Raw genomic sequence first — 11,946 nt, 5'->3', positions numbered from 1 at the left:
GGAGTAACAACATGAATTTGTGCATGAGGCAGAAATAATGTGGTGCGAATTGAGTTTCGCCATCAGCTGGAAGATGGTGTCCCTTTTGGGTCAGTGTCAGCGGAGGCAAGGGAGAGCTGAGGGACGTTGAGAGGTGAACCTTCAGTCTGCTGCCCTCCGCTGAGACTGACCATCAGATGCAGGCATTCTCCATCAGCCCAGTAAAATAAAATTCAAAAATGATTTACATTTATACTCACTCAGCTGTGCGTCACAAATAATACAACAGCTAATACCAGTGTGATCATATAGCCTACCTCAAATGTTGAAATATTTTTTTTTAAATGGTCTGAGAAGAACGACAAAGCATTGGCAGGGCAATTCAAGCAAAGCCAATATGCGGTGAGAATGTTTTGTGTGTGTAGCCTACTGAACAAACTTCATTAGTACAGTACTGTTTTTAATAGGTTCATGTTGCATAGGTTTATGTGTTATTCTTTTTTGAATGGTAGATCTAAGCTTGCATTTTAACTGAGAAAGTGATCTCGACTCAAAAAAGGTTGGTGACCACTGATCTAAGGGATGAGGAGACGGAAGTGATTCATCTTTATTTTGTTACAGTATATCTATCTGTCAGGTGTAATGTTTAGGAATGTTCTGTCTCCTTTGGTAACATGTAGGAGCTGGTGTTTATTTGGTAACATGTAGGATCTGGTGATTATTTGGTAACATGTAAGATCTGGTGTTTATTTGGTAACATGTAGGATCTGGTGAGTGTTTGTTTGGTAACATGTAGGATCTGGTGATTATTTGGTAACATGTAAGATCTGGTGTTTATTTGGTAACATGTAGGATCTGGTGATTATTTGGTAACATGTAAGATCTGGTGATTATTTGGTAACATGTAAGATCTGGTGTTTATTTGGTAACATGTAGGATCTGGTGATTATTTGGTAACATGTAGGAGCTGGTGTTTATTTGGTAACATGTAGGATCTGGTGATTATTTGGTAACATGTAAGATCTGGTGTTTATTTGGTAACATGTAGGATCTGGTGAGTGTTTGTTTGGTAACATGTAGGATCTGGTGAGTGTTTGTTTGCTTACTTGAGTTTAGCAGTTTGTCCAATAACAGCAATGTAGCCCCTTTCTGCTTTGGGATGTGTTGTTTATACTGTATGTACAGTCGTGGCCAAAAGTTTTGAGAATGACACAAATATTAATTACCACAAAGTTTGCTGCTTCAGTGTCTTTAGATATTTTTATCAGATGTTACTATGGAATACTGAAGTATAATTACAAACATTTAATAAGTGTCAAAGGCTTTTTATTGACAATTACATGAAGATGATGCAAAGAGTCAATATTTGCAGTGTTGACCCTTCTTTTTCAAGACCTCTGCAATCCACCCTGGCATGCTGTCAATTAACTTCTGGGCCACATCTTGACTGATGGCAGCCCATTCTTGCATAATCAATGCTTGGAGTTTGTCAGATTTGTGGGTTTTTGTTTGTCCACCCACCTCTTGAGGATTGACCACAAGTTCTCAATGGGATTAAGGTCTGGGGAGTTTCCTGGCTATGGACCCAAAATATCCATGTTTTGTTCCCCGAGCCACTTAGTTATCACTTTTGCCTTATGACAAGGTGCTCCATCATGCTGGAAAAGGCATTGTTCGTCACCAAACTGTTCCTGGATGGTTGGGAGAAGTTGCTCTCGGAGGATGTGTTGGTACCATTCTTTATTCATGGCTGTGTTCTTAGGCAAAATTGTGAGTGAGCCCACTCCCTTGGCTGAGAAGCAACCCCACACATGAATGGTCTCAGGATGCTTTACTGTTGGCATGACACAGGACTGATGGTAGCGCTGACCTTGTCAAGCTTTTTTCCGGATGCCCCAAACAATCAGAAAGGGGATTCATCAGAGAAAATGACTTTACCCCAGTCCTCAGCAGTCCAATCCCTGTACCTTTTGCAGAATATCAGTCTGTCCCTGATGTTTTTCCTGGAGAGAAGTGGCTTCTTTGCTGCCCTTGACACCAGGCCACCCTCCAAAAGTCTTCGCCTCACTGTGCGTGCATATGCACTCACACCTGCCTGCTGCCATTCCTGAGCAAGCTCTGTACTGGTGGTGCCCCGATCCCACAGCTGAATCAACTTTAGGAGACGGTCCTGGCGCTTGCTGGACTTTCTTGGGCGCCCTGAAGCCTTCTTCACAACAATTGAACCGCTCTCCTTGAAGTTCTTGATGATCCGATAAATGGTTGATTTAGGTGCAATCTTACTGGCAGCAATATCCTTGCCTGTGAAGCCCTTTTTGTGCAAAGCAATGATGACGGCACGTGTTTCCTTGCAGGTAACCAAGGTTGACAGAGGAAGAACAATGATTCCAAGCACCACCCTCCTTTTGAAGCTTTCAGTCTGTTATTCGAACTCAATCAACATGACAGAGTGATCTCTAGCCTTGTCCTCGTCAACACTCACACCTGTGTTAACGAGAGAATCACTGACATGATGTCAGCTGGTCTTTTTGTGGCAGGGCTGAAATGCAGTGGAAATGTTTTTTGGGGATTCAGTTCATTTGCATGGCAGAGGGACTTTGCAATTAATTGCAATTCATCTGATCACTCTTCATAACATTCTGGAGTATATGCAAATTGCCATCATACAAACTGAGACAGCAGACTTTGTGAAAATGAATATTTGTGTCATTCTCAAAACGTTTGGCCACGACTGTAGGAGTTAAATAAAGAACAAGCTCATAATGGATATATTAAATAATTTACCCCAGAATGACCTCTACCTGATCCCATCTTTATCACCTAGATGCCCGACACACACACGCACGTATGCAGAAAAGCAAAAGGGGGATACCTAGTCAGTACAACAGAATGCATTCACCTGAAATGTGAAGGACCCACGCATGCACACACACCCTCTCTGTGTACCTCTGGAATCCCTATAACTCCAGAGCTCACTGCCCAGGGGAACTCCTCTCCAGCTCATCCACAACACAGAGGTCGTCCCACCTATTAATACTGAACCTCTCGCTCTCTCTCGTGCGCATCTACAGCAGTTTCCATTCACCCATGGCTTTGTGTGTCGACCTGGCTGTTACTTGTTAAACTTCTATTCTTGTGATAATTGAAGTAGTGTGTGATACTGTAGAAGTTATGTACCATGTGTGACTTGTCTGGATCTCAACATATGTGGGAACTCCTTCAAGACTGTTGGAAAAGCATTCCAGGTCAAGCTGGTTGAGAGAATGCCAAGAGTGTGCAAAGCTGTCATCAAGGTAATAGGTGGCTACTTTGAAGAAGCTCAAATATAAAATGTATTTTCATTTGTTTAACACATTTTTGGTTACTACATGATTCCATATGTGTTATTTCATAGTTTTGATGTCTTCACTATTATTCTACAATGTAGAAAATTATAACAAATAAAGAAAAAGGAATAAATGATTGTACCGTCCACATCTTACATTCAGTGTGCCTGTACAGTAGGAAGGTCATATCTTCCATCCCCAGTATGTGTACTAACCTACCTCTCTCAGATGAGTGTTTACTGGTTGAAATGGGTATTATAGAATATATGTAACAGATGTATAATGTACTCTCCATGCGTTGTGTTTTCTCATAATAAATCACTTCGGCCAGTGGTCCCAGTTGAGCATCAATTATTTCTGCTGTTGTTAAATGGGAAACAGCACGTTAGTTGTGCAGGGCTTAACAGTGTTGATGGCTGTCGATGGCAAAATCTGTAGCATGAAAACAACTGTGTTAGCAGTGGGCTTATGTGACCAGCATGCTAGCTAACACAATTATTTACAGCAATCATATGCCAAAGCACATCCCAGAAAGCCCCTCAATCCCTAACAGGTACCATATAACCACACATGTATAAAATCAGTAACGTACAGCAAATTTGTACACATTGTAAAATAGAAAATAGTATTCAAAACGTGACCTACCCCTCGCATCACATTTTCATACTGGGAAGACCTGACGTTCGCGATCTCCCCCTATCTGCAAGCGGGGCCAATCACAACACCCCTTATTGTCATCAGAGTTGAACTAACCAATAAGAATGCTTGAACATCAAATACACATTTCTTTAGAGGCAAGTGGAAACATAACCAACCCTGTTACATATACTCTACGTCCTCCTGGAGAGCTACTGGGTGTGAAGGCTTTTGCTCCATCCCTACTGTAACACACCTGAGGTACCGTAAAAATTATCTCTCCAGGAGAAGGATTGGCCATCCTTGATCTGATCTACAGTGTAAATGATACCAGTTCATCTGAATGGACGTTCTATATTCCAGTAAGCTGGGCATTAGGAGGAGCCATTCGGTTAATTCTTCTCTCTCCTGGTAGACGTGTTGGACAAACACGTGAGTGGATTAATCCACTAATTAGTATGGGAGGCAACATGTTTACAGCCAAACGAATGAACAGAACAGAAACATAGCTGTGATTGGCAGGCGTTGTGTCATTAATCTCTGCTGTGCTGTGCGATTAAGTAAATGCACAGCAGCACCGAGGCCGTACTAGGAAGGAATGCATTGATAAATCACTGACTTCTGTCTGCCTGCGGTCGCCATGGCGATAGAGAGACTGCAGAAACAGAACCGTGGAATTGGTTGCCATGGAGGCCAGCTGTGATGCTTTGTGAGGCTATTAAGTTCCAAAACGTCCTTGTACCGGAGACGAGAATGGGGAGTGAGGAGGCCTGTTTTCATAGGAGGAGAGAGAGCCTTTTGTGTCATACGCTATAGGACACAATTGCTGTGTGAGACAATGCAAAACTTGACTCATTGTAACACACTGCTGAGAGAATAAAATACATTAGTAGACATATGAATCCCTTTTAGTTCATCCTCACGAGTACATTTTTTGGTGGTACTGACATTTGTACGACAATGTAAAAGAGACAGAGAATGTATGAAAAACACCTTGAGAATAATATACAGTATATCAGAATAAGTCTGCTGTGACATATTTCAATATCCCCCTGAAGATCAATTGCTATTAGTTGAATCAGACATTTTAGTGCACGTCCGGAACTAAAGCCTGCACACCTTTGGCCCTCCCGGTCTGGAATGTTCCACCCATGTGCTATAACAGAAACACACATAATGACAGAATATGGAGAATGAACAGAGCGCATCTTCAAGACCAGAAATCTATTAAATACTTAAATGAAAAAATAAAGGCCTTTACCATTACAAATACAGGCATAGAGGACAGAGAAAAGCCAACCCCCGACATAATTTGGGATGCTTTTAAGGGGTACATTAGGGGAATGATAATATCATGCTAAAGTTAAATCTGAGTTCAAAATTTTAATTCAAGAAAAATATAAATAAATCCCTATCTTTGAAAAAGCCCTAAACACTTTACAAGGTAAAGAAGAAAATACAATTTCAGAACTTAAGCAGGAATATGATATTTTACTCTTGAAGAGAGCCAACAACTACAGGTTAAGGGATAAACAGCGATGTACATTACCTTGGAAATAATGGACGATTCAGCAGAGTTCATTTTTCCAAGGTAATGTACAGAATGGAAATCTCGTTTATGCCACAATTGCCAAAGAAAACAATACTAAAGCACACATTTACCGTTAGAAATAACATTATTTTGTTGAAATTTTCATTTATAAAAGATAATTCATACTTAGTCAACTTTTGGTTTCGAGAGACGCGACCCAGTCGTTCGTTCGATTGGTTTGATATTTATGGACGCGACCCAGTCGTTGGTACTTTATGTTCCGTTGCTATGCTCGTTCATTCTTTATGTCCCTTGTTTGCTAGCTAGCCATCTAGCTACGGCTAACACAGTCACGACCTCCGCAGCCAGAATAACAGCAAAGTAGCTGCATTTGCGTTTGTTTAGCTATTTTCTATTGACATTCATTTGGATACATCCATAACAATGAGCTGATGATGCCCGATTTTGCCTGGCATAGCTAGAAAAGTTAGCCTTCTCGTAAGGATACTCGACCACTCGAACTTGGTATAAATGGAGTCGTTTAATAAACTTAACAAAACTCCAAAATCAAAAATAAATAAAAGTGGGTACAAGAATCCGTCACGCACCAATACATTATACACGAACAAACAAATAATCTCCGACAAGGACATGAGGGGAAACAGAGGGTTAAATACACAACATGTAATTGATGGGATTGGAACCAGGTGTGAAGGAAGACAAGACAAAACCAATGGAAAATGAAAAATGGACCAGTGATGGCTAGAAGATCGGTGACGCCGACCGCCGAACACCGCCTGAACAAGGAGAGGTAGGTGGAAGTCGTGACCATAAGTCTTCCCATAAATCTTACCGGTAGAATAAACTTCTTCAGAATGGAATGGCTCCCAAAGTTTTTTTTTTCTTTCTCGGTAGTACTAACTACTCCACCAAAGACACTCTTTAAAAAAGTATACTCGGCCATAACAGACCTCATATGGGCAAATAAAACTCAAAGAGTAAATAGAACAGTTTTACATCTCCCTAAATCTGAGGATAGTTTTAAACTTCCAGATTTGAAATTGCATCCATTTGCCACACAAGGTTTCTACTTGCGACATATAGTTAAATGCACTAGAGAGGAAGAATGGGAACATATTGAAGATGTGCATGCTCATCCCCAGAATATTTTGATGTATCTGTTTTCAAAGGATAAAGCTAAGAGGATTAACAACTCTATAGTTTAGAACACTATAACAATATGGACGAAAATGACACAAATTCTACAAGAACCAATATCACACTAAAAACACCCCAATGGAACAATCGTTGGATAGCTTTTCAGAATTCACTGATGAATTGGCCCACATGGCGCATAGAAACCGTAAATGATGTGGTAGTAGGAAATACAAATATTTAAATGTTAGAATTAAAAAGCGGGTTGGACTGACCAATGTAGACATTTTCAAATATATGCAACTTAAACGTTTTATTTCACGAAATCTTGACCTGTAAGCAATGCTGAGGGAATCCTATTTGACTCAGAAAAAGATACGCATATGATAGGTAAGATATACAAAACCTTGCAGAGAGCATATCTAACTGACAATGTCTTTGGAAAAAATATAAACTATTCGAATCAAGACTTAAAAATAACTGATATAGATGGAGGGAGTGTTGGAACATAACATGAAATTACAGATAACAAAATGTACGCTTCATCCAGTATAAACTAATGAATAGAATGTATTCTACAAGAGACACAATTATACAGCACAACAGCAGAGTCATTTCTTAAGTGTAAAACGAGTTATGGGTGGATGAATCAAATATATTATTATTTAAATATTGGAAAGGTGTGGGCTACAGAGAAAAATAGAACTGTGCAATTTGTGGCCATATGGCATAGAATGCTACAAGCACTGGAATGTTCCAGAGGATGAAGGATGAGGGGCGGTGTGCTTGTCAGACATATGTGATGTGATGTCGTGTATGGTTGCTGTGGGAACATGTGGGTCTGAGCAGGTGTGATGTCATTGATGTTTGTTGAAATGTGTGTGCGTCTGTTTATTGTCTCATGTTTATGTATTGTTGTTATTGTTTGAGAGGGAAAAAAACATCATAAAAAAAAAGAAACCCATCAGTCAGACAATCAATCAAAACATGACTTCCTGTCCCCAGGTGCATCCCCTTTGAAAGCGAGGTCGGCGGCCCCGTTAACGGACCAGTGTTTCCCCAACCCCTGCTACAACCGGGCCATCTGCCGTAGCCGTGGTGACGGTTACTCTTGTTTCTGCGTGCCGGGGTTCCAGGGTGAGCGCTGCCAGATCGAGGTGAACGAGTGTGTGTCGCAGCCCTGCAGGAACCGAGCCACCTGCGTAGACAGGGTGGGCAGGTACGCCTGCCTCTGCAGCCCGGGGTTCACAGGTAAGAGGAGAGTTGAGACGGCTCCTCCAGGGCTCTGTTCAGTATTGCACCAATAGGGAAACGGATGTACTACCTGAACTTAGGTTGCAAAGGGTTCTGCTCCATTGTTAGGTGAAAAGTATGGAGAACACCTCCCAATGGGTCACATAAAGGGGTGCCCAATCTTACATGGGTGCAGGCTTTTGCTCCAGCCAAGCAGTAACACACTGCGTAATCAACTAGGCTTTAATTATATCTTTGATTAGTTGAATCAGGTGTGTTCCCAGTCAAGGGATGAAGATTACTCACCACTGGCACCAATGAGTGTACAATGTTGTCATCTAGTGTCAGTTTGAGCTCATTACACTAGTCCTCAATCTAACCCTTCCCTCTTCTATGCTATCTAACTTTTACTGTATGTTTAAAAGATGAAAAACAAACACATAAAATCAGAATATCTATATATTTTCCATACTCTATGACAGTTATAGATTGAGAGAAATGCTAATTAAAGATAATCTGTGGGTAATCCTAGTTCTTTAGAGTATTTTAGGTACGATAAGGTTAAATACAAGGCTACTTTCAGATGGACGAATCTTGTTAAATCTACTCTGTTTACTATTTTACCACCTGTCCAAGCCCGAACTCTCCATCACTCTGTGTTCTGGTTTACAGTGTGATTGATTAGTGGAGTCTGCTGAGTGGAGGCCGGCTAATAATAATGGCTGGAACGGAGCGAGTGGAATGGCATCAAACACATAGAAACCGTGTGTTTGATACCATTCCACCGCTTCTGCTCCAGCCATTACCACGAGTCCGTCCTCCCCAATTAAAGTGACACTAACCTCCTGTGTCTGGGCTTCAGAATAACATGTTAGAATATGATCACTGGTGCTTCGATCAGGAAACGGACTCAGAAATAACCATTAACAAAACAACAACACAAGGGCTCCCGAGTGGTGCAGCGGTCTAAGGCACTGCAGTGCAAGAGGCGTCACTACAGTCCCTGATTCGAATCCAGGCTGTATAACATCTGGCCGTGATTGGGAGTCCCATAGAGCGGTACACAATTGGCCCAGCGTTGTCCGGGTTTGACCAGGGTAGGCCGTCATTGTAAATAAGAATTTGTTCTTAACTGACTTGCCTTGTTAAATAAAGGTTAAATAAAAATTGTATTATAAAAGAAACAGCCTCTAATATCAGTACATGATGATCAGTCAGCCAGTCAACATGAAATCATTTCATCCTCAGTATGATCCCCACAGGTGCATGTTGACATTCCTCTTCATGTTTCTCTAACAGACCTGTCCAGATGGTTTGGCCAATGTGTTTTATAAGACCACAGTCCATGTTACAGACACTCTGACGGCCATGTTTGATGTTCCAGGTGCCACCTGTGAGGTCCAGATTAACGAGTGTCAATCACAGCCCTGCCTCAACGGCGGGAGTTGTCATGACTACGTCAACGGCTTCTCATGCACCTGCATGCCCGGTTTCCAGGGTGACCGCTGTGAAATCGACGTTGACGAGTGCCAACACCAGCCATGCCAAAACGGGGCCCTGTGTATTGATAGGTTGAATGGGTCAGTAGTTTGTGAGTGAGAGAGAGATTTATATTCATTTGTGTGGAGTAAAACAAGACACGCCTGCGTAATGAGCAAGGCAGTTCACCCACTGTTCCCCCGGCGTCGAAGACGTGGCTGTCGATTAAGGCAGCCCCCCCCCCCACTCCTCTCTGATTCAGAGGGGTTGGGTTAAATGAGGAAGACACATTTCAGTTGAATGCATTCAATTGTACAACTGACTAGGTATCCCCCTTTCCCTTTAATGCTTGCTTGCAAAGCTTCACTTTTTATTGGAAAAGTCATTGGCACTGAAACTGCAAGATCCGTAACTGAAAATCCTTATCATTTCAGGTACAGCTGCGACTGCTCTCAGACCACCTTCACTGGGCGACACTGTGAAACTGCTGCTCCTCCATGCACGTCCCAGCCCTGCTTCAACAGCGCCATCTGTGTGGAGGACAAGGGGAACTACACCTGTGACTGCTGGCCAGGTACAGTGCAGTCACACAGTCACAGGACAGAATGTACTGTAGGTACTTCCTTAGCAGTCAAGTATGAAGTCTGTTCTTGAAATGGCACCTGCAGCCCCAAGGAGGTATTTTGTGTTTATTATGGATCCCCATTAGTTCCTGCCAAGGCAGCAGCTACTCTTCCTGGGGTTTATTATGGATCCCCATTAGTTCCTGCCAAGGCAGCAGCTACTCTTCCTGGGGTCCAGCAACATTAAGGCAGTTATATACAATAAAAAAATATTACATGACATTACATTTCATAACACTTTTCACAACTTTTCCCTCAGGCCACTACTCCACTACCACATATTTACAATACAACATCCATGTATACGTGTGTGTAGAGTGTGTGTCTTATCATGTGTATGTGTGTCTGTGTCTGTGTGTGTGTCTCTTCACAGTCTCCACTCTTCCATAAGGTGTATTTTTATCTGTTTTTTAAAATCTGATTCTACTGCTTGCATCAGTTACTGGCTTCCAGCCACAGCAGCTTGTGTTAATGGCCTGCCTGCGGCTAAAGTTAAAACAGTGTGTGTCTGGGTTTCAGGCCTAAAATACACCTTTCCCCCAAATGTGAGGAATGTTCTTTGTTATCCTGAGAAATATAGAGAGGTGTGTGTGTGTGTGTGTGTGTGTGTGTGTGTGTGTGTGTGTCTTACATTCTGTCTGTGTCCTGCCCAGGGTTCAAGGGTCGTCAGTGTGAGGTGGATGTGAGTGAGTGCAGCAGCAACCCCTGTCTGTACAGGGGACGCTGTATAGAGCTGTCCTGGCAGAGCCTGTATGGTTCAGAGTCTCTGCTTCCAGACCACTACGACCCACAGCAAGCTGCAGGCTTCATATGCAGCTGCCCACCAGGAACCACAGGTAACGTCCCATTGAAACACATTATGTACTAGGAACCACAGGTAATGTCCCATTGAAACACATTATGAACTAGGAACCACAGGTAATGTCCCATTGAAACACATTATGAACTAGGAACCACAGGTAATGTCCCATTGAAACACATTATGAACTAGGAACCACAGGTAATGTCCCATTGAAACACATTATGAACCAGGAACCACAGGTAATGTCCCATTGAAACACATTATGAACTAGGAACCACAGGTAATGTCCCATTGAAACACATTATGAACTAGGAACCACAGGTAATGTCCCATTGAAACACATTATGAACCAGGAACCACAGGTAATGTCCCATTGAAACACATTATGAACCAGGAACCACAGGTAATGTCCCATTGAAACACATTATGAACCAGGAACCACAGGTAATGTCCCATTGAAACACATTATGAACTAGGAACCACAGGTAATGTCCCATTGAAACACATTATGAACCAGGAACCACAGGTAATGTCCCATTGAAACACATTATGAACTAGGAACCACAGGTAATGTCCCATTGAAACACATTATGAACTAGGAACCACAGGTAATGTCCCATTGAAACACATTATGAACTAGGAACCACAGGTATTGTCCCATTGAAACACATTATGAACTAGGAACCACAGGTAATGTCCCATTGAAACACATTATGAACCAGGAACCACAGGTAATGTCCCATTGAAACACATTATGAACCAGGAACCACAGGTAATGTCCCATTGAAACACATTATGAACCAGCAACCACAGGTAATGTCCCATTGAAACACATTATGAACTAGGAACCACAGGTAATGTCCATTGAAACACATTATGAATGATTTCTGATCACTGTCATTACCCATCAAAGGTTCAAATTTCTGCTCGATGAAGCTAGGCACTCCCATAACAAATGAGTGCATGCTCATTTGCTAAATGCTAAAATATGACAACCCTAAGTATGGATACTGGTCCAGCCTATTGTTTAGGTCACCCCCAACAACCAATGATCAACTCTGTTTCATAACTATATGACAGGCACCAATGGTTGTAGCTTGGGCCTACACAGTTTTCACCCATTAGGAAAGGGGGATACCTAGTCAGTTGTACAACTGAATGCATTCAACTGAAATGTGTCTT

At 42.0% G+C, this 11,946-nt stretch overlaps 1 protein-coding gene across 1 annotated transcript in view; it reads left to right on the top strand.

Moving 5' to 3' along the window:
* Positions 1–7,010: 7,010 nt before the first annotated feature.
* The window catches only part of crb1 (crumbs cell polarity complex component 1), a 44,709-nt gene continuing 39,773 nt past the window's right edge, over positions 7,011–11,946 (top strand). The window contains exons 1-5 of the mRNA XM_039001752.1: positions 7,011–7,017; positions 7,633–7,878; positions 9,245–9,440; positions 9,774–9,913; positions 10,616–10,798. Of these exons, the coding sequence (XP_038857680.1) occupies positions 7,011–7,017; positions 7,633–7,878; positions 9,245–9,440; positions 9,774–9,913; positions 10,616–10,798 (772 nt within the window). The remainder of the gene's footprint in view (positions 7,018–7,632; positions 7,879–9,244; positions 9,441–9,773; positions 9,914–10,615; positions 10,799–11,946) is intronic.

The sequence above is a fragment of the Salvelinus namaycush genome, chromosome 10 (genome assembly GCF_016432855.1).
Source record: "Salvelinus namaycush isolate Seneca chromosome 10, SaNama_1.0, whole genome shotgun sequence".
NCBI classification, from domain to species: domain Eukaryota; kingdom Metazoa; phylum Chordata; class Actinopteri; order Salmoniformes; family Salmonidae; genus Salvelinus; species Salvelinus namaycush.
Note: the sequence above shows the minus strand (reverse complement) of the source record. Positions and strands in the feature narration are given on the sequence as shown.